At 51.0% G+C, this 26431-nt stretch overlaps 2 protein-coding genes across 10 annotated transcripts in view; both read left to right on the plus strand.

Annotated features, from left to right (window-relative positions):
• The window catches only part of Treml4 (triggering receptor expressed on myeloid cells like 4), a 28665-nt gene extending 11766 nt beyond the window's left edge, over positions 1 to 16899 (plus strand). For 2 of the 8 annotated variants that reach the window (XM_013157006.2, XM_063238915.1), the window contains exons 3-8: positions 3829 to 3905; positions 4023 to 4422; positions 4805 to 4840; positions 5978 to 6035; positions 11389 to 11512; positions 11800 to 15902. In XM_013157006.2, coding sequence (XP_013012460.1) covers positions 3829 to 3905; positions 4023 to 4422; positions 4805 to 4840; positions 5978 to 6035; positions 11389 to 11512; positions 11800 to 11940 — 836 coding nt within the window. In that variant the 3' untranslated portion in view covers positions 11941 to 15902. The other 6 variants (XM_063238918.1, XM_003473656.5, XR_010044071.1 and 3 more) reach the window with 5 other exon arrangements.
• A 138-nt stretch (positions 16900 to 17037) lies between these two features.
• On the plus strand, positions 17038 to 26410 carry Treml2 (triggering receptor expressed on myeloid cells like 2). Of its 2 annotated transcripts, XM_013156546.2 has the most exons (7): positions 17038 to 18232; positions 18476 to 18617; positions 18917 to 19088; positions 20525 to 20845; positions 23450 to 23789; positions 24531 to 24637; positions 24856 to 26410. In XM_013156546.2, the coding sequence occupies exons 3-7, from the start codon at positions 19037 to 19039 to the stop codon at positions 24936 to 24938; spliced, it is 903 nt and encodes a 300-aa protein (XP_013012000.1). In that variant the 5' UTR covers positions 17038 to 18232; positions 18476 to 18617; positions 18917 to 19036; the 3' UTR covers positions 24939 to 26410. The 2 variants fall into 2 exon arrangements, with proteins under 2 accessions (XP_013012000.1, XP_063094984.1); XM_063238914.1 differs by lacking the exons at positions 17038 to 18232; positions 18476 to 18617 and having other exon boundaries at positions 18948 to 19088; positions 20404 to 20845.
• Positions 26411 to 26431: the final 21 nt, after the last annotated feature.

Consider the following 26431-nt stretch of genomic DNA (forward strand, 5'->3'; position numbering starts at 1 on the left):
GGTGCTATCAGGTTGTGATGTGTGGGGAAGCTGCTGGCTTCCTGTTAAATGCTGTGCTCCCCAGGTGTGAACAGCAGATCTGCTGGGGAATCTCTCCTAGCTGGGCAGGGGTCCATTTCAGAGAATTGACAGTCTGCTTTTTGCTTGAAGCTTCCCCTCCCCCCATGCTGAAGACTGTCTCAGCTGGACTGAGAGGTCCTTGTGGCCTCTGTATCCAGGTCCTCCTGCCTGATTACTCCTGCAAGTTGCATTTGCTAGGGAACAGTCGGCATGGGGCTGCCAGGAGTGGAAACCTATCTCGCTTCCTCTGCACCACTGTCTCTCGTATCAGCAGCCACTTCCTCTTCTAGGCTGGATCTCAGTCTTCTCCTGCAAGTAATAAAGGAACACCTATTTAAGGTTAATTGCAAATCACATGAACACACTCTGTTTTTACTGTGGCTTGTTATTTTCTTTTTGAGATGCAGTGCTGCCATGTTGCTAGGCTGGCCCTGAACTCCTGAACTGAAACGATCCTCCTGCATCAGCCTCCCAAGTAGCCGAGACTACAAGCACACATCACGGTGCTCTATGTTGAAGGACCTGCCTCACACTAGAGGCTCCAATAAGCTCTGAGCTTTGTATTAACCCTCATTGCCCCAGGTGGTGAGATCGGCCAGGACACAGCATTTGACAGTGTGGTTCAATGTATCGGTGTCCCTGTATGATTTGTACCGTTGGAGTCCGAAGATGTCCTTCCCAATCTGAAACACAGTGACATTTTGCGTGAAGTCTTTTAGATAATGTACAAAGAGACCCTTATGCTTTACCTCCTATTACATTTTCTCCTCTCCCTCTTTCACAGTACTGGAAATTGAACCCAAGGCTTTTCTTCTGAGCCACGTACCCAGCCCTTTCTATTTGTGTCTTGACGCAGGGTCAGGCTAAGTTGCCCAGGTTGGGCTCCAACCTGCAGTCGGCCTGCCTCAGCCTCTCAGAGTGCTGGGAATTCAGCAATGATACTCCCACACCCAGCCAGCCTCACAGCTTTCACATTCACCAACACAACACAGCAAAGAAATCTGCTCCTGGGGTGGGGCTGGCGCTGCCACTAAGATCCACTCAGCCACGGGAACTATGTTGTCCAGAATTGGAGTCACAGACCCATTGCAGCTTTTTGCCCTTAAATTAGCTAAAATCCAATGGAAATTAAAATCCAGCTCTGTAGTCTAACTTGCCACATGTCAGGTGCTTAAGGGTGTCGCACAGTGACAGTCACGGGGGCTCCCAAAGCCTCCATTCCATGGGACCTGGCGCAGAGTGAAGTCCTCTGAGATTTCCATCCACCTTACGAAGCTTTCAGTTCCTTGCTGTGAATTCAGCTTCTCCTTAGTACAGATTAACTTTTAGTACAGCATGCTGGGCTTTCACGCCTGATTTCAGCTTCCACTTAATTAAAGCAGATGTTCCTCATTGTGGGAAAAGCACCACTCTGATTTTTAAGCTTTCTTTCTCAAAGAAAGAGTCCATAGCTTGGTGCCTGAGGCCCTTTGTCCCCCCCCCCCCCATCTCTTCTACCATCGCCTTGGCCTTGGGCCAGGTACTCTGGGTGGATGGATGACGGGTGTGTTGGAGAGGTTTGGGCCAGAGGGGCTGGGAATTAAAATATCTCAAGGAACAAATCCCTGCGAGAAAAGGCGCCCAGCCTTTATTAATCTTGTTGTGCATGGGAGTTCACAGAAGGAAGTGTAACTCAAAGAGGCGGAATCAGGGGCCCACAGACTATCTGGACAGTGAGAAGGGGTTCGGGCTTTGAGGGACACTCAGTGTTTGGGGAGTGACTGGAATGACGTGGAGAAACCCATGGAAGGTAAAGGTGATTTTAATAAAGTCCATCTCTGCAAACTTAGCTCGGTATCAGCTCCCAGGGCTGAGTGCTTGTCTCTTCCTCATATGAGGGTCTCCTGGAAAAGGGAAATTTTATACTCAGCTTCTAAGACAGGTAGGAAGGGGAGGATAGGATTCTTTTCCTCATCTGATGGTGCTCGGTTGCCTGGAGCTCAAAATAATCCCTCATGCCAAAGAGGCCTACTTTGGGGCGCCATGTTCAGGTTAAGTGGGGATTGCTCAGGGGGCAAAGTACTGGCTCTGTTTGGGGACAGAGAGTAAGGACACAGCGGCAGCATCAGCTCAGCTCTGGTGAAGGCCTCAAGGCAGATGGCGTCTCCTGGGCAGGAAATCATCCAAGAGGAGACATCGTGTCCTTAGACCAGAAGCCAGAGAGAGACGGGGTCTCAGGTCCACTCCGGGATGGCCCCAGTTCTGGTGACTCCCACTTGGCCCCGCCCCTAAATGCTCCACACTGTCGCCCAGCCCTGCCATCCCAGTGGGTATCAAGCTTCCAACCCCTGAACCTTTGGGGTAGCAGTCCCCAACCTTCTTGGCACCAGGGTTCCCGGAAGACAATGTTTCCACATAGGGGGTGAAGCTGGGGGGCAGGAGATGATGATGGTTTCTGGATGATCAAAGCAGCTTGCAGCCTGGATCCCTCCCAGGCACAGCTCTCAGGGGGTCCGAGCTCCTGCGGGAACCCAGTTCCTCACCGATCTGCCGATCTGCCGGGGCCTGGAGCTCAGCGTGAGGAAGTTCTGCTTTCCTGCTGCCCCCCACGCCCCTCTTGCTGTGCGGCCAGGTTCCTAGCAGGCCACAGACCAGCCCAGGCCACGGCGCAGGATTTGGGACCCCTGACTCAGGACAAACACTGCAGCCCATAGCAGCAGCTTCTCCTTGATCTTCTCCCACCGAAAGGAAGAACACAGCTCCTCCATGGCAGAGGGACAAAGTCGCTCCCTTCAGTGACACCAGTCCCACTCATGATGGCGGAGTCCTTGCAACTGGATCCACTCTCCAACGGCCCTGAGTCTCCAGGAATGACTCAGAAAACACCAGCACTCAGGCCATGGCAGGTCCCTTCTGCGTGGGAGATTTTTCTGCCCAGTTGTGTGTTTATTTGATCATTTATTTACATGTACGGTTTTGGAAGGTAAAGCCCGCTGTGCTTTGTTGCTAGATTGCTGCAACTTTGACCTTGTTTCTCCTTAAACTGTTTTTTTTTTGAGACAGGGCCTCACCATGTAGCCTACGCTGCCCTTGAACTCACAGCAGTCCTCCTGCCTCAGCCTCCCAAGTGCTAGAATTATAAGTGAGGGCTAGCACATATTTGTGCACACACTGTAACCGAACCAGAATTTTCATCTTTTCACTCATTTCTGTATTCATCCAGCAAATCTGGTCTCGAGCCCCCTCCTTCTTTCCGGCCCTAGCCCATCTGTCCCCTTCTGCTTCCCGACTGATAATCCTTGCTCGCATGGCTCTGGCCCAGCTCCTTGGGCCCCACTTCCTCCAGGGTTCACCCTCAGCTCCTGCCATCAAAGTCTGGTGCCCCCAACAAAACTTCCCAGGGTGAAGATGCATTATGCCCCACTGCATCCAGGAAGGAGCACCCTGCCCTGGAGTGGGGACCATGACAAGAACTCAGGCTGTGCCTCCCCAGTCCTGGCTTCCCACAGGGAGAGCACAGGAGAGGGAAAAAAGGAGCAATCTCTTTGTTCACTGCAGGTTCTTCCTGCGCAGTGAGAGACCCTGCAGCCGGGGCCCCCGACCTAGGCCTAGCTGCCACCTCTCTCCCGTGCCCACATTCCCAGGCTGGCCACTTCTCCCGTCGATGTATAGTATTGACCTTTCTGGGTTCTGCAAGCTCACAGATGCTGACGGCCGGAAGAATGGGGCCCCTCTTCTGGTTCCCTCTGCCCAGAGGGCTTCCCTTTGCCCTATTTCTTTCCTTGGCAGAAGTGACGCGGGTGTCATGGCTTGCAGGAGCTCCTTCCTGCTGCTGCCCCCGGTGCTGCTGGTGCTCCTGGCCACAGGTGAGACAGAGGGGCTCAGGATGAGGGTGGAGTTGGAGCAGCCACGTCCAGGGCACTGGCTTCGGGGGCCACATCCGGGGTGGGCATCACAAGTGGTTTCCCCTCTACTTCCCCCAGCCCTGGGAATGGTGGCCCGGTCAGGACTGTGACCGAGGGAGGACTTGTTACCCAGGTTCCAGGCTGTTGACAGCAGATTCTGTGGAGCTGCAGGCAGTGGAGGGACAGACACTGACTGTGCGGTGCTCGTACACACCCGAGACGGGACCCTATGTGAGTAAAAGCTGGTGTCGCCAGACAAGTGTGAAGAGTTGTACAAGGGTGGTCACTACCTACCAGCCTCAGACGGCAGTGGAAAAGTCACGGCACACAATCTGGGATGACCCCGAAGCTGGTTTCCTGGTGGTCAACATCACTGACCTGCAGGAGGATGACTCGGGGTCCTACTGGTGCGGGAACTACAATGCTTCCGAAAACACGATCTTCATTCTCAGAAACATCACTCTGGTGGTGTCTCCAGGTGAGGCGTTCTTGAGGAAGTGCCCCCATCAGAGAGACGCAGGTGGGGTTTGCTCAGCCCTGGCCAGTGACTCCCTCACCCCAATCCTGCCGAGCCTTCTGCTTTGACCCAAGGGCAGAGAGCAGCCCCGTCTCGGGGTGGAGTCTCACTTCTGCTCCTCCTGCCAGTCCTGGTCTGAGCCTTCGGGGAAGCATATTCAAGGCTCCAGGACTGGAGTCTTGTGATTCTCTTTCCTGCTCCGGGACACCCACAGCTGCAGAGTGCAGACCTGGGGCTCGGGTCTCTGAGGGACCAGCAATGTCCCCTGCGCCCCCTTTAGCTTTGGGGACAGACCCCCTTCCCTTGTGGGCCTGCACAGTCATCTAATCTCTTCTCTCTTTAGCCCCATCCAGTGCTCCCACGTGGACCACAACCACAGGTCAGTCTGGGGTCTCCAGTGGGGGAGGGGAGAGGGATGCCCACACAACCTGGGGGACCTCGGTGTCAGGGAAGGAGAGACCAGGAAGGCCTGCCCTGGATGTCCCAGGGTCTGGGCTGTGGGACGGACATCAGGACCTAAGACGGAGAGAAACTGCTCTCCCCATCCTCATGCTGGCTGTGTATCTACATAAGCGTGCCAATCTCTGTCTCCTGAATGGGATCACAGGAACAAGAATGTATTGCAAGAAGAAAAAGACAGTAAAGCTCCCCACTGGGGGCTTTCCTCACATTAACCTCCCATCTGGGTGGCAGCTCTGAAACAGGAAACACTTAATTTTGTACAAAACTGGGTTTATGGTCTCACAATGTAGAATGAAGTCTTAAGCCACAAGGAGGTGGCTAGGAGAATTTTACTGGAAATTGCAGTAAAGCAGAGTAGCTGCTGGACTTTCCAGGAGGGGTCCTGAGTGGGGGCTATGTGGACCCTCAATTCAGAACTACTCCCAGATAAGCAGAGGACAGGACTGGCCCAAGTGTTTAGTGACCACCTCACCCAGGGGGGTTAAATGACCCCACTCAAGTTCTCTGACCCAATTCCCCAATTCTCTGACCCAATACTTGTAGGGTTGAAAGGAAACTGTGATTTCAGAGAAAAACTGGTTATTCTGCTTTTAAGTTCCTGGAAATTCAGGAGCTTAGAAGGGAGGGGTTGCATTCCATGTGGTCTAAGGAGGTTTGTGCTTGGGCTAAAGTCCTAGCGCACTGTCTATGCTTATTTTAATTCTTATCAATGTGGTTGATCGCCCAACTCTGTCTCCAGCCCTTATTCTAGCTAGCTGTCTTATTCATAAGCTAACTAAACTATTTTTGACGTTTTGAGTATTATGCAATGTATATATGTATTGAAACCTCCTATATGCCTCATAAATATGTATAGTTTTTAAGCTACTAGTTCAAAAGATGAAAGAAAGAAGGAAAGAAAGAGGAACTGAGGGGTTAGGTTACCTTAACTCCTGGCCCGAGAGCCCGGGGAGCTGGTTCTATCCTTTCTCCACTTCCTCTTGTGGTCCTGGGGACCCAGTGTCATGCTCTGTTCTGGGTCTCTGAACAACTTGTCTTCTCTATGTCCTCCTAGCTCTGGTCAGTTCTCCAGAGGGGACCTCTGGCCTCTCCTTCAATGGATCTGAGCACAGGTAAGACAGAGTTTTCCCTTGGAAGGAGGATCCAGGGAAAAGGTGATGAAAGAGTTCATGCAACATCTTTTGAATCAAAGAGGGGACTTTTTATGATTTATGCCTAGATATGTCCCCCCAAACCCCCTGCCAGTCTCATGCAGTCATGGGGGTCAGGCTTTTTGGAGATGGCTGAGTCTAGAGCTTGTGACTGATTCATGGTCCAATGCTGGGGTTAAGGGTGTGGCCCTAGGGCTGGTAGCCTGCATAAAATACAAGGGACAGAAAGAAATTTGTCCCTCTCTTGTTGCTTTTGCTGGCTTCCACCTCCACCAACCACCCTCTGCCATGTTCTACCCTGCCTTGGAGTCAGCTGATTGTGGGCTAAAACCTCTACAAACTGTGAGCTAACACTGGAAACCACCCAAAGGACAGTTGTGGAACCAACGTTCTTAGTCACTAGGGTTAGGCAAGAAGCGTGAATACACTGAATGAAGAGAAAGAATCTTAAAAAGATCTAAGTGGTGAGGCTGGTTTTAAACAGTGCCCTAGACCACCGTGTATGTGATACATAAAAGGTGTGGCTGGAGTGCGAGCCGGGATAAAAGCTGAGGGATTCCTGCAGAAAGCTTCTGGAAAAGGATGAGAAGATTTAAAACAAGTTGAGGGAAAAGTGAGAGACATGAAGGAAAAGAATAAATGTGCTCATTATGGGTATTAAAAATCTCTGTGGGCAAGAGAAGATGAGGAAGAAGACTTGGAGACACAGGACGGCTAAATGCTTGTCTCGTGAGAGGCCATATGTAGATGTTAACTTTGAGCCAGTAATTGGAGATAATCAGAATGGTTATGGGTCTTCAGGTAACTAAATAGAGGGGCACTCTTTCAGTTAAATTTAATTAGCAAAATGAAACCATGTAAGGGAGCGTAGGGAAATAATTTAAAAAAATAAAACACAACACATGGAAACAGTGAAATAAGGCAGAAAGAAGCCCTAATATAAATATAAGTGGGTTAAACTCATCGAATGACAGAGACTCAAAGAGTCTTGAGCAATATATTGTTTATAAGAGAAACCTACAGCTGGGTGCAGTGGTGCATGTCTGTACCCCAGCGCTAGAGAGGCTGAGGCAGGAGGATTACTGTGAGTTTGAGGTCAGCTTGGGCTACATAAAAGATCTTGTCTCAAAAAAACAAAACAAAACAACAAAAAGTAGACCAAGCAACCCTATCAGCTATGATATGTAACTGTAGTTGGAGAGTTCCGCTCCTCTCAGAAGATGGAGAACCAGTAAGATTAAAAATAAACAAAAGAACTTAAGTTCTAAACAAATATTAACAAATAATAATAAATTCCAAGTTATTTTAACTAATAAATTCTAAGTATTATTCCATTTGCATGATATTTACAAGTATGCACATTATGATACCTATTTATAGTACATTATAAATTATCTTTAATAATTTTGATTATTCAGAATATACATGTTTAAGAATATTGTCAACTATATAAATGTAAATATTTAATAAAATGTATTATGCATAAATTGTATATACATGTACATATAAACATATACATATGGAACACTGTGGGGCCAGGGATAAAGCTCAGAGGCATAGTGTCAGGTTCTGAGTTCGATTCTCAGTACAGAAAGAAAAAAACCAAACATTCTGCATAAAGACAAATAATGTACAGTCTTCAAATATGTAGAGAATATTTATGAGAGCATACCTTATATGAGGACATAAAAGAAACTTTAATAATTCCAAAGATTAATGAGAATCAAAATATATTTTCCTTTTTTTCAGAATAAAATTTCAAACATAATGCAACAAAATTAAGAATAAGTGAGAGAAGCAAAGTTAAAACAACACCCTTTGAAACTAAGTAGTATTTGTTAATATATTTTCATATAAATTATGAAATATAAAATAAAATGTATTACAATAGTAGAAAATCATGGGGCATAACAGCTTTAATTAAATTTGATTTAAATTTTTAAACATAAAAGTTTAAAAATTAGTTCAAGAAGATGGGAAATGAGCCACAGAACAAGCCCAAAGATATATAAACAATATATAAAGATATTATAAGTATTGAGATACCAAAACCTCTATGAAAAGGTTAGGGCTAAAATAAATAGATTAAGATGGCAGAAATAAAGGAAATCCATAAATAGTCCTTTATAAAGAATAGACACATTTCTGTTGCAAGCAAGATAAATGATTTAAGTAAATAACAAATTAAAGGGTAGATTCTAGCCTGAAATCCTACAAGTGGGCAAATTCCTTGAAATATAAATGCTGAGACTATTGTGTCTCCTCACGATAGCCCAACCTATGTTGTAGGGTGTGTTTACTTTATTTTTTCCTAGTTTTATCTGGGCCAAATTTACTCTGCAGTGAATTTTTTTCCCAGCTTCAATAAATGAAATTTTGCCACGATTAAAATGTATCTATATGTCTATATATCTATATATCACCAAGATTTAGAAAGTAATAGATTTGAATAGCTTAATAATTACGTAAAATTGAAATGTTAAAAAGCATCTTCATAGAAAGCTTGAGACTCAGATAGTTTTACAGATCTCACCAAACATTTAAGAATCAAATGCTTTATTCATACTTTATGCAGGATTTTACATAAAATAGAAAGGAAGCCAGCGCTGTTTTCTTAGTTACTTTTCTTGCTGAGACACAATGCCTAACCCCAGAGTCAAAGGAGGAAAGGTGGATTTGGCTCACAGTTTGTAGAGGTTTCGGTTCATAGGCAGCTGGCCCAAGGCAGGGTGGCACATGGCAGAGGGGCATCACAGAGGGGAATCGGGATATGGTAGGCAGCAGGTGGCAAGGAATGGCAGCATCCCTCCTTCTGCCTCTTATATTTTATCCAGACTGCAGGCTTTTGAAGCGGGTAGCGCTCACACCCAGAGTGGGTACCCATTATTCACACCCAGAACTATGCCAAGCCAGTCAGTGGGCTGATTAAGTAATCACACACCCTTGATTTCACGTCACACACTTAATCCCAGGGCCACGGGGATTAAGATGCAGCTGCCTCTGAAAAGCCCCATCTATGACTGCATGAGGCTTTGGGGAGATGTCTAGACACAGCCATAACAGCTGTCAGGGCATTTGGAGAGGCCAGTGCCTCAAAACTAGCTACAGCTAACACATGAAAATTGAATTACAGGCTCATGCTGGGCATGGAGCCAAAAGCAAAATGAAAACCAGCTGAGTGAGAGCAAAATATATCAGAAAAGAGTGAGTTGTAACCAGTGTGATCAGGAGGGGCAGATTTCAGGACTGAAAGGATTGTTCAGCCGTAGATAACCTATCAATACAAATGGACTAAATCTAACAAGCAGTAAAAATGTCCAGTAAAAATTCAGCTTCTGTGGAAAATGCATCTGGAAAGCTTCAGTATATCCATATTATAAGGCAAAAGTCTTCCTAAAGCTGGTCAAGATTGTATGCCAATGACTACCATAAATTATTACTGAGTGGAAAAAGCATGAACACAAGTTAAGGATTCTTACAGCTACCACTAATGCTCAGTAGAGTGTTAGGGGTGCTGGCCAGCGCTGGAAGAAGGTAGGTTCAGGGAGAGAAGATAAGACAAGAAAATAAAAATGAGCATCATTTACAGATGGTAGGATCGTCTGTATTTAAAATGACTATTAGATCTCATGATAGAGTTTAGCAAGGCTGACAGATATAAGGTCAACTGGCAAAATGTTCTTAACAATGAGCGTGGTGGTTCACACCTGTCATCCTAGCTACTCTGGGCTGAGGCAGGAGGACTGTGAGTTCAAGGCCAGTTTGGACAACATTGTTGGATTCTTTCCCTCTGTTCCCCCAAAACAAAAGCAATTTTCTACGTCTGAATAATCAGTTGGCAAAATCTAAATAAAATGAAAATTCATTCATGTCAGACACAAAATCAATTGTTTATAGAAAGAATGAATTTACCAAGGTCTCTTTGTAAAATAAAAATCTTAACATGTTATTGAATAAAATAGGTGATGTGACTAGAAATAATCAATGATCTTGGACGAGACAATAATATGGTAAAGATTTCAATTTCCCCCAATCACAAAATTGAATTCAAGTTTTTTTAAAAAAGCAATTTGATAAACTTACTCTGAAATTATATGGAAAAATAAGGATGTATGAGTAGCTACCACGAAAAAATAAAAATAAGAGCAGAGACCTGTTCTACCAAGTACCGAGCAACACGGCTGATAGCAGAGTAGGCTGGTGTAAGCATGAGTGAACACTCCTCAGGTGGAACTTAGGGGTTCCCAGCATGCCGGGAGGTGTGCAAGGATGTAGCCTACCGGAAGGCAGCCCCTGAGAACCAGTGGGGGCCCATCATGTGTTTTCGTATTTAATTTTTTTTTTTTGTACCAGGGGTCAAACTCACAACCACACCCTTGCAAGGTAGGTGCTTATGCCACTGAGTTAAATCTGGGGCCCTCTTATTTTATTTTTTTATGGGGCCCATTATTTGGAAGATATTCTTGAGGTAACAGGCACAACATATTTTTTAAAAATGAAAAATGAATCAAAAAATTGGATCCCTGTCTAATAACATGGGAAGATGGACTCCGGCTAGATTCAGGGGTGTGTGTGTGTGTGTGTGTGTGTGTGTGTGTGTGTGAAAAATAAAATTAAGTCATTCAAAAAACAACACTGCAAAGATCCATCCTCATTTCCTGTCATCTTTTATTTTGCTCTTTTATTTCTACCTTGAGTTTCTCAGGTAAGAGAAACCGTACAATACAAAGCTTTCGTGTCTCACGTAATCTTGTGGTCTCAAGGTACTAATGCAAAATGAAAACTGAAAAATACGACAACAAGAAGAACACTGCAGACGACTCTCTGGTGGCCCGGGAGGCAGGAAGGACTTCTCACACAGAACTTTAAAAACACAAACCACAGGGACAAAAACAATCAAATCGAACCGGTGACACCAAGAATAAGAAATTTGATTCAAGCAACAGCACGATGGGAAAGGTTCTCAGGAGGGTAACAGAGGGAAAGAGGAATTGTAAGTGTCTGAAAGAAGCCGGGTGCTGTTGCCTGGAGACTGCAGGGGACCAAGGCTAACCCACAGGGAAGAAGGCCGGACCCCCAGAGAGATGGGCGAGGTCCCCTACAGGCAGTGACAGAAGAGGGGATCTGAGAGGCTCCGCCTGTTCAGAATCAAAGAAATGTCACTAAGAACAGCCATGAAACGCTGGCTTCAGCTTGGAGCCCAGGAAGGCAGGGGGCTCTTGGGGAGGTTGTTGGGGGAGGGTGGCAGCTGCCCTCTCCCCGACAGCGCCACGTAGGGACGGGAAGAGTCGCCCCTCTCTCTCCCACCTTCCAGGAGAAACTCTGGTGCTGCCTCCTCCCCGGACCTCCTGTTCCTCCTGGAGTGTGGACTCCTGGCACTCAAGGCCGCGTTGCTGTTGGTGCTGTGTGCGGTCCTGTGCTGCTGGTGGGGCTGCAGGGTGAGTGTCCGGGCTGGGGACAGTGCAGCTGGGCGGCTTCTGTGCCAGGAGGAAGGATAGCCCTGAAAATCAGAAACAGACCTCAGAGAAAGAGAGGCTTCCCTGGGCCCTGATCCCCAGGGGGCCCGAGGAGAAGGTAGAGCAGAGCAGGGTGGGGATCAGGAGAAGAAGGGGGAGGTGGAGAGAAGGGAGGAGACAGGACAGGAAATGGGCCGGGGTAAACAAGGTGTGGGGAAGAGGGGCAGAGAAAAAGGCTCACTTTATGAGTTTCCTTCTCCCTTCTCCAGGGTCACAAGGACACGGTGGTGACAGAAGGGATGGAGATTTCTGATTATGCCAACTTCACCCATGCCCCAGAGCCCTTGGGTATCGTTGGCCACATCCCTGGACACAGGAGAAACACCTATTCTCCTGCCCCTGACCACTGACTGCAGCAGCACTATGAGGAAAAGCCAGTGCTCTAACCCGGGGGCGACAACTTCCTGTCCCCCAATCATCAGTGATAAGGAGCCCTTGGAGACTCCCTCCGCCTGTGGAGAGCATTCTAAGGTCCACTTCCACTGCCCTGCCCCCAAGCTGGCCACTTGTGGTCAGGTAATTATTTATACTGCTGTGGGCCAGCGCTCAGCTCAGCATCTCCCCCCAGCTGCATGCATCCTCCCTGCTTCCCAGGGACCTTGCATCCTTCCACCTGCCTCGACCGGGCGACAGGATGCCTGCCGTCGCGTGACTCTGCAGTACGACACCTCTAAGTATATCTTCTTGCATTTAAACTCAACCCCTTGGACCCTGTCTCACTGAGCGAGATCTGTGAGCAGATCCCCTTGGCTTCCTGTCTTCCCACCCCACATATCTTCATCTGAGATAAAAATGGCTTTAAAATAAATGATGGAATTGAAATTAAGGGGGCTGGGGATTTAGCTCAGCGGCATAAGCACCTGCCTTGTAAGCAGGCGGTCGTGAGTTCGATACCTGGTACCGATAAAAATGAAAAAGACAAAAAAAAAAAAAAAAAAAAAAAAAAAAATGAAATTAAGAAAAAAAAATTGAAGTTAAGAAAGGTTGTGATCACCAGACTGAACACTGAGGAAGTCTTACAAGTTCAAGAAAAACTCAGATGCAATTAAAATAACAAAAAAGTCTCCAAGCAGAAGCCTGCACCATCGTCTATAAGTAACATCTGACCACCAGGATCCTGTGTTCTGTTCGTTCAGCATGGAGGTGGTTTTGTAGCCTGGAAGAGAAAAATTCAGTTGAATAAAACAAAATAATTGAATGGGGGTGAAAAAAAGAAAAATTTTAGGAAACGGAAGACATCACAGCCATAAAACAAGAACAGCTAGGGTCACATTCAGAGCACTTCATGTCCAGGGAGACCTGGGCACTGGCCACCAAGAACAGTGACCACCTGGAAGGACCAGCGATGACACAGGCCACCACCGAGAGAGTGCAGCCTGGACAGCACAAACTTTCCCATTTCCTTGTTCTGCTTCCTTGGCCGGGTGGGAGTGGTGGCGTTGAATGGAGGTTTCTTCATTCATGCCTATTTCAGCTCGAGCTACACGGCCTTCTATGCACGCTTCGGTTTTGCTGTGTTTCTCATTGATTCATTATCATTTCCTAGCTGCCCTTGTGCCCTTTTAAAAGCACCCAGTTTTACTTTTCTGTGGCTCTGTTTTTCATTCGTGCCAAATAACGTTGCCACAACTGTTTTTCACACACGTGCGGCGCACAGGGCTGGGTACACTCCCAGGCTGCAGCTCAGGCTCCCTGTGTGCCCTCCCCTGGCCACCCCCAGGCTGCAGATGTCTGTACTGCCTTCGCCTGTCTGTACTGTCTGTACTGTACAGGCCTTCGCCTGTCTGTACTGGAACCAGGCTGGCATGGTCGTCTTCCAGCGTGTTCTCACATGGAATTAGGGGAGACTTCCTTTAGGGTTTATTCTCAGGTGGGGTTACCTGCATTGTGGGGTCTCTGACATCAAGGGATGCTGCCTGGACCTGTGATTACACAGGGGAGCATGTGCTTTCTGTGAGCCTGTGGGAAGCATACAGCACCCCCTACGGGCTGGTCTTGCCCAAAAATAAAGAAGTAAAGTGAAATGTGAGACTAAACGTAGCTAACAATGGCGTGTATCCTGTGCAGTCTTGCAAGTTTTCATAATAAAAATAATACATAAAAATAAACACTCGTGAATTATTGCCACCATGATTTGGTTTTTGATTGTACGTGGTGGCCAGGCATGGTAGTGCATGCCTGTAATCCCAGTCAGCACTGGGAGGTTGAGGCAGGAGGATTACTGGAAATTCAAGGCCAGCCTGGGCTATATAGTGAGTTCAAATCTAGCCTGTACTACACAGTGCGACCCTGTCTCCAAAACAACAACAACCAAAAATTGTGTATGGTAGAACCCAGTCCTTTCTTGACTTATTTTATTGATTGCTTGACCAGAGACAGGGTCTCAAGTCATCTCCCACTCAGGCTTCTGAGTAGCTGGGACTACAGGTGTAGACCACGGGCCAAGATCCTTCCTTGATTTATTAAACTTACACAACTGCAATGGGTTGGGACAAATTCACACGGTGCAGAAATACTGAGATTGCTTAGAGCAGATTAGCAACGGGACACAAGTGAACGGAATAAAGATATATCTTTACCAGTTCAGATGCTGAGAGGCAGCTCTTAGCAGAAACTTTTAATCCTTTGGCTTTGACCTCTGTGAGCTCAAAAGAGTCTTCTCCACCATTTTTGAACTTGTGATGAGTTTGAAAACATTGTACGTAAACTTCTGAAAGTGTTGTTTTTCTTCAAACATTGAGGACATCCTGGCATCTTCCTCCTCCCAGTGTTGCTATGGAAAGCTCTGGTATTAATCTGATTTTCCTTCATTTTAGCTGCCTATTTTATCTTTCTGGAACATTTTATATTCTTTTTTATGATAAGTGTCTTAATGCAGAGGATGTAATTTTCCATTCTCTCAGTACATTCATACATTTATTTTTAAATTCTGAGAAATTCTTATTATTTAAATAGTTCTCCTCCATGGAGGTTTTTTGTTTTGTTTTTTTTGGTGCAGGGTTTGAACTCACGACCTCACGCTTGCCAGGCAGGCACTTATGCCACTGAGCTAAATCCCCAACCTCCTTACATGCTTTCTGTTAGTGAGTGTTCCAGCTTCCAGAACACCGTACCTGCCACCTGCAACTCAAAGGAGAGATTTAATTGGCCTCCCATGTTAAGGGGGTTCCGTCCATGCCATCTGGTTCCAGGACAGAAGCATCATGGCAGAAGGGCACGATGGCGCTGGGCTGCTGAGTAGTCACGGGCGGCTGAGGAGGGGAGAAGGAAACGGTATCAGAGGAAGGGCAAGGGGCCAGCGGATGGAGACCACCACGAAGCAAATGCCTGAGCAGCATTGGAAATGAACCAGCTGGCTTTGGTTACCTGTGAGTCTGGCCCAGGCCCAGGCCCCTTGTCTGGAGATGGGCATCGGATTCACAGCAAGGGAACCTCTATGGTCCCCGAGAAGGCCTGTGATGCCATGAGGCCTCCAAAGGACAAGTCAAGGCCACAGCCGAGGACGCCCAGCTTCAGCCCCAATTAACTGCAGAGAGACTGTAGCTGTAGGCGTCTCACTTGTGTGGTGGTGAATCAACCTTGGGAGAAGACAGTCTCCTAACTAGCTTAATTTACTTGGGGAAGTCTTGAAACCGACCCCCAAGGTTCTGCTCGGTTCCCGTGCTTTCCTCAGTATCCCCTTCCTTGGTTCGAAAACCAAATCAGTATGTCTGTCCAGAGAAGTTCTTCATCTCAGAGAATCTCAAATTCTGCTAGAGGGTTTTGATCCTCCTGGAGCCCTAAAATCATACCGTCTGTCTCTTTTATTTAAACCTTCCCCGCCCACTGGTTTGGAAGCTGGTGGGCCTGGCCAGTCCACAGTGACCAGGCACAGCTCCAAGCTCCCAGCTCCAAGGCCCCCAGACACACTCAAGAGCACTGCAGACGGCGGGGCCCAGGCAAACCGGTCCAGGGGATTCAGTCAGGCTAACCCCACAGCCTCCCAACACCTGTCCGCCCTGTGCCTTTGGGGTACACTCTTCATGCGGCTTCCCTCCCCGGTGCATCTGGCTCGTTTGCTCTTCATTTCTAGAGTTTCCCTATTCATAATCAATACCTCTTCTAAGTTGTTCTTTTTCACGATTCCTTATTTCTGCTCTTCCTTATCTCCCTGAGCATATTTTGCCTACTTTGAGTTATCATTCTGCTACTTCGGCTTCCTCTGGAACAGACTGCTCAATTGATTTCTTGGTAGGAAATTTGTTCAGGTTATTGTCTTTAGTTCACAGCACTTGGAGATTTTTCTCATGTTCTTGTCTTTTGTTTCCTGTTTTTTTAGAGGCGCAGAGGATCACTCTGGATTTCAGTGTGTCAAGATGTCCCAGAGGTAAACCCAGATGATCAGCTGGCTAGAAGTAGTTCAAATAGGTAGATGTAGTTAGTATATTACAAAGAAAGCGATTTCACTTGTAACAATTGGAAACAAAGCATGTTTTGTTTTGTCTTTTTGAGGCAGGGGTTCACTCTGTAATTCAGGTCGGTCTTGAACTCACTTTGTAGCCCAGGCTGGCCTCAAACTCCCAGAGATACTCCTGCCTCAGCTTCTCCAGTGCTGGTGTTACAGGCATGTGCCACTGCCCAGCTAAACATATTTAACTACATGGCAAAAATAACTTTGTATCCCCTTTCCACACTCTAAAATACATTTAACATGGATTAAAGTGAGTATGGTGCACTAGAAAGACTCTAAATAAAATAACTGTGTAAAGGCAAAGATACATCATATAAGAGAGGCAGAAGCCACAGAGAAAAAGGATCAGAGATTTGGTAAAATGTAAACAAGTAAAGGATAAAAAAGTAAAGTCCAGGCATCATGGTGGCGCATACCTGTAATCCTAGTACTGGGGAGGCTGAGGCAGGGGAAGGCTCTGAGTTCAAAGCCAGCCTGGACTACGCAGAGAGACTCTACTTCAGAAAGAAGGAGGAAGAGGAGGAGGAGGAGCAGGAGGAGGAGGAGGAGGAGGAGGAGGAGGAGCAGTTGTTGTTTTGTTTTGTTCTGATTCATTGTTTTGCTTTATTCGATGTTCTGTTTTGATGGGTTTTATTCTGTTTTGTTTTGGGTCGATTTTGCTATATCTGATGGATGGACAGCTATTGTGAGGATAACATGTATCATGGTGGTCGCTGTTGTCTTCCTGGCATCCTGCTTCGAAGTTCTGTACTGGTTTCACTGCTTTGTTTCATTTGGTTTTATTCTGTTTTGTTTTGTTGGGTTTTATTATTTTTAAAATAAAAAAATTAAATGAAACAAAAAATGGAAAAAGGTAAAATTTCTCTGTGCTCTAAAACACTATAAAGAAAAGATAGAAACAAAAAAATTATTTTTTTAAAAATTAAATTACCAGGGGTTGGGGATATAGTTCAGTGGCATAAGTGCCTGCCTGACAAGCACAAGGTCCTGAGTTTGATTCCTGGTACAAAAGAAAAATATTACCAACGACAGAAAGAAACTGGGAAACTAAAAAATTAATAAACCACATTACAAAGTTCACTACAGGAGAGTGTAAATAACAGAGGACAGAACTACTGAACTTGAAGACTGATTAATAAAATGTGCTCAATCACAACATGAGGGAAAGCAGGCTGAAAAACCGCACAGTCCTCATCGACCTGCACAGCAGTGTCAGAGGAGCAAGCAGGCACCACCTGAGACCTGGAGAGAAGCTGGACCGGGCCTGGACAGCGCTGGATGGCAGGTCTTTAACTGTCTTGTGCTGAGCAAATGATGACAGGCACAGATCGCAGAGCTGATTTAGCCCCAGGCAGAATGAACCCAGATAAACATCCACCAACACACACATCGTAATCAACGGGAACTGAATCCCAAGGATGTCTTAGAATCACCCAGAGCTCCTTGAATGCAGCAGAGATGTGTGAGGGTGGCTTGGAGGCTGACACCTAAGAAACAGCGGTGGCACCCGGAGCCAGACTCCCAGGGTTGGCAAGGGAGGCTGGCGTGGGCGGAGTTAGAAAGGGGAGCCCGGCCATCTCTGGGCCGCAGCACTGCTCCCGGCACGCAGGTCCAGGTGCTCTGACATCCTGAGCAAGGAGCACAGCTGGCACCAGAAGAGCAGCCTGACCCCTGGGAGGGGCTCCTGACCTGGTCTCCCTGCCCCTGGTAGAGGGAGCCCAGCCAGCGAGATAGAAAAGGGTAACCCCAGCACACCAGGAGGCCGAGGCAGGAAGATCCCGAGCAACTTGGTTGAGATCCTGGCTCAAAAAAAAAAGAACAAGCAGGGCTAGAAAAAAAGGGCTCGGGTAGGCTGCAGCTCAGTGTGGAAGGCCTCGGCTCACACCCCAGTGCTGCAAAAATGGAAGGAAGAAAGAAAGGGAGAAAAGCAAAAAGTGGCCCAAGTAAGGAAGGGAGCACCTGGGCCCCCGCAGCCAGAAGCTCCGAGGACAGCCCTGTGCAGGCCGCCCCGGGGTCCAGCCCCAGGAACTAGGCAAAGGGCGGGTCTTGCGCGGAATGCTAGGTCATCTCCACGGGCCTGCAGGCTGTGGTGGTGAGATAGGGCCGATGGGAGGAAGCCGAGGGGCGCCGCGTGCTGACGGGGCAGAGCTGGGGACGGCGCATGGGGCCGCGCGGCGGCTGCTCGCCCGCAGGTGGGTGCAGGAGAGGCACGCGGTGGCTGTGCAAAGCCTGGCAGTGGGAGCTGGTAGGCGAGGGGGACGCAGGAGGAGGAGAGGCAGGGAGAGGGCTAGAGGCTGGGGAAGGTGCCCAGGGAAGGGAGGCTGTGTGCATGCGTGGGAGTGTGTGTGCGCCTGCACTGTTGATGGCACAGAAGCTGCTCTCTGAACCCACACTTCACGTTCTGAGTCTTACGATTTGCATTTCTGCCAAAACAGAATGAAAACAGCACGTGAGCACGTGACCCTTGTGAGGAGCCAGGGACGCGCAGGACGACAGGACAGAGAGGTCCGGCCCTGAGTGAGCGAGTGGGCAGACAGTGACCTGATCTTTCCTGGACTCTGGCCCCGAGGATCCCAGGTAAGCCTAGGCCAGCAGCCCCACAACTGCCCCCTAGGTGACCTCTTGCCTCTGTGTGGTGAGAGGGGCCCCTCCTGGACCTGGTTTCTGGAAGGATCCAGAAGGGCAGGAAGCATCCTTGGAAGGGGCCCAGTTGGAGAGGAGCGGCCACAACCGCACCTGCCCAAGTTCTGAGAAAGAACCGGAAATAGCCACTGGTGCCTCCCGTCCAGTGATAGGCTCTGTGGGAGTCTGCGGTCTGTGGGTGGCTCTGGGTCCCCGAATCGTCACTTCCCTAAATGGGCCACTTACTCTTACAGCCTGGACTCCTGCCCTGGCAAACACAGGTGGCATGTCCTGCAGTGGCCCAGGCCCTGACTTAGGGCCCCCCGGGTACCCCGGCCCCTTGCAGGGCCTGTGACGTCTACCTGGCGGGAGCCATGGCCCCCGGGCTCCTGCTTCTGCTGCTGTGTCTGCAGGCCTGTGATGCAGGTGAGAGGACAAGGGAGTGGACGAGGGAGGGCAGGGCCACCTTTCCTGTCCCGCCCTCTCTGCCTTCTCTGGCTCAGTCATCCTAACGCTTTGCAGGCTGGGGAGGGGAAGAAGGCTGGGGCTGACTTGGGAGAGAGTGTGCCACCCTGCCCCCGCACTGCCGACCGGGCCTCATCAGTCAGGGCCCACTCCTGACCTCTCTGTACTGGGCCCCCGTTTGCTAGGCTGAAGTGAGGGACACGGTTTCCTCGCAGAAACAGCCTTCCTGCCTGTGCTATGTCAGGAAAGGTCTGACTCCTTCTGATGGGAACCACAGCGTCAGGCGCCTGTCCCACCAAACTGTTTTTCTCAGAAGGCTGGTGCCGCCTCTGGTCCCTGCCCCTGTTCTGGAGGGGCCCAATCGCGGAAGGCCTTTCCCTCCCCACAGTGGTCCTTAAAAGAGTCTCACCCATTCATGCCTCGCTTGCTGCCATGGCAACCAATTTACCACTTCCTGTTCAGTTCTGGGCATGGCAGGGTTGTTTAAAACCCACCCTCCACCACCTGCAAGGAGGCTGACACTGCAGCGTTCCCAAGGTCAGCCTCTTCTGGCTCTCACCAGGACAGAAGGTGTCTGTCTGCCTGTCCTGGGCTAAAACACCTTGGGTTCACCCATCAAATCACTGAGTTGGGTCATTCTGCCGTGTTGCCAGGGGCCAAGCCACAGAGAGAGTAGAGGGTTCCTCTGCTGAGAGCTGCAGTTACAGCGGCAGCTGGATTGGGACCTGGGCCAGATTTCTGGGGTCCTGGGCCCTTGATTTGGGTGCTCTGAGCTCCAACTGAGGAAGTCTGGGGCAGCTTGCTTTTGGGCAAAGGGGTGTGCACACTGAGCGCCCACTCTGTCCAAGGCACTGTCTCGGAGAGTCACCTCTTTGACCCATGAAGAAGTGGATGCTAGGTGACCTGCTCACGCTGTGCAGTGGCGGGACCCGCCTTTAACCTGGCTTTATTTTGACTCCAGAACTCGAGCTGTCTGTTGTTGTCTGTTGCACAGGAGCTCTGTGTGTTTGTAGACGGCTCTGTTGCAGGAGCGGGGGGGGGGGGGGGCTCCGCTTACAGAGGCAGAAGGCAGGAGAAATCCGCAGCTCTCTCCCTCCCCTTGTCCTCTGAGTCACCCCCTGCCACCCCGTAGTCCTGCTTTGTTTCCCCTGGAGTGCGGGAGGTGAAGGGCGCAGACCGCATCATGTGGTCTGGTGGTCTGGCCTGCCATGAGCGGGTCCTCTGTGTCCCCCATCATATCGGGGGTCCTTGCGGATAGAGCTGTGCTTCCTCCTAGGATCCTGCACCCCTGGACAACAGGGTGGTCCCCACCTCTGTCACTTGGCCTGCACTTGGAGATCGCAGATGGCTTCTTCTTCCTCTCCCCAGACCTGGCTCAGCAAGTCCTGTCTCCCCAGGTCCGCCTGCCCTGAGCGCGTACAGGAGAATCCATCGTCGTGGAGGGCAGACGCTCTCCATGCAGTGCTCCTACAAGAGCCGCAGGAACCAGGTCGAAACCAAAGTTTGGTGCAAGGTCAGGAACAAGAAGTGTGAAGTCAACTTCCGCCGGCCCTGGGTGACACGACCACACTACAGGGTGCAAGATGATGCCCAGGGCAAGGTGATCAGCCTCATCATGGCGGACCTCAGACCGCAGGACTCTGGCCGCTACTGGTGCATGCGCGTCACCGCCGGGAGCCTCTTCCCCATGGAGGGCTTCCTGCTGGAGGTGTCTCCAGGTGAGCCAGCCTGCGGGCCCTGGGATGGCTGTGGGTGTCCTGACCTTGCCAGGGGCACAGGGCTCCTGGGGTGCAGAGGTGAGATTCACATTCAGGATTCCTTCCATTCAACACACATTCACTGAGCCTCTGTGATGCTCCAGGCTCTGTCCTAGGCTCAGGGAACCCAGAGGAACCCAGATTGGCCCCAGTCCCGCCTGGGGGAGATGCCAGGCAATAACACTTCATTCAGGCCAATCTCTGCTGATAACATCAATGTTCCTAAGAGCAGAAAGTGAATAGAATAACTCAGCAGAAGATCTTGGCCTACCAGGGATCAGAGGACATCTCCCTGAGGAAGTGCGAGCCAGCAAAGTCCCAAATGAGGACAGTTCTCTATCCCATTGAAAGCTAGGTACATTCTATAGGGAGCAGGAACAAAGGCCCTGGGGTCAGGAAGAGCAACGTAAGGAAAATCTTCAGCTGATCCATGGTGTATGTGGGGCACTTAGGGCAGCATGGAAATAAATATCAAGATGCTTTGAGCTGGTTGGGCTCAGAACTGTGATTGTGAGGCTTTCTGCCACCCTGATGGTATGGTATGGAATGTGAATTTTATTTCCATAAAGCTATTTTTAAAAATTGAAGGGAGCCAGGCATAGTGATGCATGCATGTCATCCCAGCACTTGGGAGGCTGAAACAGGAGGATTTGTGTGAGTTTAAGGCCAGCCTAGATGAGCTGAAGACCAGCCTGAACTGCATAGTGAAAGCCTGTCTAAAAAAAAAAAAAAAAAAAAAAAAAAAAAAAAAAAAAGAAAAAAGAAAAAAAGAAAAAAAGAAAAGAAATCAAGGGGATGCAAAAACTCTCTTAAGCATAGAAAAAGGTCAGACAAGGACTGAGGACTGAGACACAAGCTTCCCCGTATTTATCGGTTAGGAGAGGCGAGGGAACACATCCGATTCTCACGATGTTTATTACCAGCGCTTCCCCCTCCGCTGACCCACTGCGCTCCACCTGCTGTTGGGTCCCAGTCAGGGAAGACGCTCGCTCTCAAAGGTGAAGTCCAGGTTCAATCCTGCCCTCTCCTGTTCTGGTCTGACCCGGAAGCAGTCAGAACCCAGCTTATCACCGACCCTCGCTCTCATCTTTCTCCCGATGGTGCTGCGTGGAACCTTGATTCCCTCCTCTTAGGGAGAATCGGGGGAGATTCCAACTTCGCAGACCTTTGCAGGTGTTAGGAATTCAGCCCTCAGCCCGGTCACAAATTAATCCCCCTGCAATCTATTGCTTCGTCCCTCCACCTGGCCTTCTGGGTTTTAGGAGCCTCTGGACCGGGGAAGTCGGTGTCGCCTCACTCCTGGGGTCTGTGTGCAGCGGGGGGGGTGGGGGGGGGGGAACGGGACACAGTGTCACAGGGGGTCCTCGGTGCTTTCCTGTCCAACCTTTGTGGAGAAAGCAAGTGCTCTGGCTCTGGCTGGATGTCTGGGTGCTGGCTCCCAAGGCACCAATGCGGGGTGCTTGGAGGGATCTTCGGGGGTTCCCCACTGCTGAATATAACGTTGTTAGTATGACGTCTCTCTCGGCTCACCCATCCTCAGCAGTGCTGCTGGTTCTGGCCCCAGTCGCTCCCCTGTCCAACGTGGCTTGAGCTCAGCTACCCTGTGTAACAGCCGCTGGGCTCTAGAAAAAGGTCCTTTCTGTGCACAGACGGGAGTGGGGGGGTAGTGGCCTCTCTCCAATCGCCTCCATCCCCACTGGGTCTCAGACCACCCCACCCCAGATGGAGTCTTTGCAACTCCTTTAACCCCTCTCTCTGCCACCAACCAGACCCCAGCTTTGGGAAAATAGGGTGCTGCAGAGCTGGGTTGATGGGGTCAGAGCACAGTAAGGCCAGGGGCGTGTTGTGAAGCCCTCCAAGGAAGGCATTTGACCCCAACTGCTTGGCTTTCTCTGGAACATGGAACCCTGGGTGCCTTCCTGTTGTCACGTCCAGGGCGATTGCCACTGGGATGAGTGTCCACTGGCATGCGTGCTGCCCGGGATCCACGTCAGCCAGTAATGGATTCGTGGGACAGAGTTTAAGGAAAGATGCTTTGTTCATAAGGAAGAAAGAGGCAGAGAGCTGCCCAAGGAGGGGCAGAGGTTCTGGGAGGATGGCTTCCTGCAGGTCTCTTGCCCCTGGCATCTTTTATGAGGTGATAGGGACCCTCTCTCCCGGAATTGGCTCGGCCTGACTGGCTGTCTGGGCTGTCTTCCCATGGGTCCCAGGCCACAGGACCCTAACCCGGGCATGGTGCCTTTGTGCGCACTCCTCACTGGGCTTTGCTTGACCTCTTCCTGCCCATCTGTCCCTGTCAGGGCCTTTTCTTGGGAGTTACAGGTCAGGAGGAGAAGTCTGACAGGAGAGAGGCTGAAGGGAATGTGACAGGGTCACCCCGTTCTGCCCTTCTTGGGTCTCCCTACCTGGCACCGGCACTGTACCTGGTCACTCAGGTCTTAGAGAAGCTGGGGCCCAACGCCGAGGAGGGTGGGTGTCAGCGGCGCAGACCCCATGGGGCTGCCTGGCCTGGCCTGGCCCAGTGCGCAGCTGAGTCAGCCTGACCCCCGCCCTCTGGCCCCCCAGGCCCAGTGACTCAGAGGCCCGCCCCTGTCACCCGCCTAACTGACCACAGCCTCAAGCGCAGGACTGTCATCAGCACAGGACGAGCCCCCACTTCAGGCCCTGACACCCCATTCCCCTCTGCTGTGACTGCATTCACACCTGGGTCCCTCCCCTGGGCCAGTCTTCGGCCGTCAACTGCCTTGGGGACCTCCAGGCCAGCCTCTGTGACAGGCTCCAGCCTCCCCAGTGACATCGTCCCCGTGGGACCCTGGCCAGTGACTATGTCTCCCGCTGATACCAGCAGGCACGGAGGCAGCCTGCCCACCTCAGGAACATGCTGTGACCAAGTGCTGTCCACCAGGTACCTGCTGGGGGTATGGGTCTTAGGGCTGGAACAGACCGCAAGGAAGAGCTCTAGCAGCTACACCCCAAACTCCTGCGACCTCCCCTTGACCCTTCTCTGATCGTCCCTTGACCTCTTCCTGCTTGCTTGTCTCTGTCAGGGCCTTTGACCCTTGTCCCTTGACCTTGTGACCTGTCTCTGGCCTTTCACTGACCTCCCCCTGACCTCTCCTGCCACCTCACTGGGGCCAAGGGGAGAGGGGTTGGAAGTGGGAAGTGGGGACCCTGTCACTGCTGCCTCCCCTGGCTCCCTAGAAAGAGGGTATGGGGATGTGGGCAGGGCAGGAGCCGTTCACCCCAGTGGGCACCCGAGTCCCTGAGGGGCCAGGGTGCTAGGAAAGTCATGCCAAGCCCTATGTGCCATCAGGAGAGAGCTGCCTGCCACAGATGGGTCGGAGGGTCCCCCCACCCAATTTCATAAGCAGATGTGCACGCATGTGTGTGTACTTGTGTGGGTGTCCTGTCCATCTGTCTGTCGCAGGATCGGCTTGGGTGCCCCACGCACTGTGTAAGACCGGGGTGTCTGTGGGACCCGCAGCATCCACTGCAGAGGACAAAGCTGGTCGGCGATGTCCCTAGGCACCGATGAGACCGGAATCTCTTTGGTCTCAGTGGGGTCTTTAGGGTCCTTGTCCTGCAGGTGGGTGGGTCCGGGGCACCTGGAACAGGGTCCCCGGTGCTCACCTCTGTCCTGCCCCAGGCTGCAGGAGCCCCACCTCACCGCACTGGTCGTGCTGCTGACCCTGCTCCCCGCGCCTGTCATGCTGGCCGTGGTCTACAAGTTCTGGAAGAAGAAATACCGGGGAAGTGAGTAGGGCCACCTGCCCTTGGGTAGCTGTGCCAGGACGGGGTCGCCGGGACGGGGAGGTGTCGCTGGGCTTGTGTCCAGCAGAGAACTTCAAGGTGTGGGAGGAGGTGGCCAGGGAGGGTAACCTGGGGGGACTGAGGCAGAGCCAGCGAGGGGCAGGGCACTGGGCATAGTATACCAGGCATGACCTTCCTTTGTCTCTCCTGCTCCCTCGTAGGCTACAGCCTGGGCAGCGGTTCTGCCCGAGCCTGGGCACCCTCGGTGAGAAAACGAGCCCCTGTGAGAGCCCGCTTCATCTGAGACCACTTAACAATGCTGGGAAGCTTCTCTGGGGACTCAGGGAGGCCTGAGCACCAGGACTGGTGGGAGAGGAGGGTACAGTCCCAAGGGCAGCCAATGCCCCGAGGGCGCCATCCTGAGTTGGACAGCGAAGTGACCGAGTGCTGAGGCCACAGAGGCTGGTGGCAGGGAGCCCAAGCGATCCAAGCCTGTTCTGTCCTGACATGTGTCCTCTGACAGGGCCCCTGGATACCGCCTACCTGGCTCACTGGCAGGTAGCTTCATGCTGGAAGCCTGCAGAGCCCCTGCTCCCTGCAACTGCCTCCCCCGCCCTGCCCCTGGGGTGGCTGAAACTTGGGGCTCTGAGCCCCAGTGTCCCCGTGTCCTGGTGCCAGGTCTGAGCTCCCCAGGGCAATGACCAGGTCCCTTGTTTGGCCTGGACTCTGGTGGGGAGGCTAAGCTTGGCTCAGAGAAAGATTGGGTTGCTGTGTACCCCAGCCCTTCGCTGTCCCCCGGGGGAGAAGACCCACTTGGGACACAGTGAGGACAAATTGAGCTGACGCAGCCTGGAGGAGGAGCTGGGCCCTGGACTCTGCCACCTGCCTGCCCCCTCTGGCTCAGGCTCGACCTCTACGATCCAGACTGCCAGCCGGAGTCCAGCTGTCAAGGCTGCAGGGTGTTGGCCAGATTCCTCCCCGAGAGGGGCAGCCTTCATCCTGCAATGCCTGGGGTAGCCCCTGGGGACAGTTCAACATCTCTGCTGCCAGCCCTCAGGAGGATGACTCAGTAGAGGTCTCATTGGACAGCTGACGTGGACCCTCTGGATGAGTTAGGCAGCAAACTTGGGGGCCAGCAAGAAGGGCGACCCTCTTCCCCAGGTCCAGGAGAGAGTAGTCAAGGGAAGACTGCTGCACCCCCAAACCCCGGTTCCAGGACAGACAGACACACAGACACACGGATGTTCATTCCTGGCCAGCAAGTGCCGAGCTGAGAGCGGCTGCTGCAGTATCACTAGGAGAGCCTGCCTCGTGGGGCACCAGCTCCACTGTGACTCTGCACAGCAACCTTGGTGGCCCGGATGGCCCCGTCTCATGGACAGCCAGATGCCCGGTGGGAAGAGCAGTGGAGGAATCAGGGACTGGGACTCGTGATGCCATGAGGAAGTCACTACCCTAGCTGGGCCTCATCTTTCCTCTCTTGCGCAAGGGGCTCACAATTCCTACCTCTCAGACTGTGTCCAGGAGGCAATGAAAAGGCGCAAGCACGGTGACGTGTCAGGGCCCTGTCCTTACTGTCCCCTGACTGCCCTGCCACGTGGCACTTCTCCCCTTCAGCATCTGAGACCCGAGGACCCTGTTCTGGGTCCTTCCTCCCCCTCCTCACTACATGGACACTGGGGTCCCTTTGGTGAGGGACCCTTGGGAGGGGATAGGGCGGAGGGGTGGCTGATAGTGCTAAAATAGAGGCCTGGGTTCAAAGCCTGGCACAGCCCCTGTCTCGGTGACCGTCACTGT

This window comes from Cavia porcellus, unplaced genomic scaffold (genome assembly GCF_034190915.1).
Source record: "Cavia porcellus strain 051 isolate PalLab524CR breed Dunkin Hartley unplaced genomic scaffold, mCavPor4.1 scaffold_28, whole genome shotgun sequence".
NCBI lineage: Eukaryota > Metazoa > Chordata > Mammalia > Rodentia > Caviidae > Cavia > Cavia porcellus.

What these genes read in the sequence shown, in the direction of transcription:
- Treml2 (XM_063238914.1), top strand. An exon ending in CCTGCTGGAGGTGTCTCCAG is followed by an intron (nt 20,846 to 23,449) that starts GTGAGCCAGCCT and finishes CTGGCCCCCCAG; the next exon opens with GCCCAGTGACTCAGAGGCCC. An exon ending in GACCAAGTGCTGTCCACCAG is followed by an intron (nt 23,790 to 24,530) that starts GTACCTGCTGGG and finishes GTCCTGCCCCAG; the next exon opens with GCTGCAGGAGCCCCACCTCA.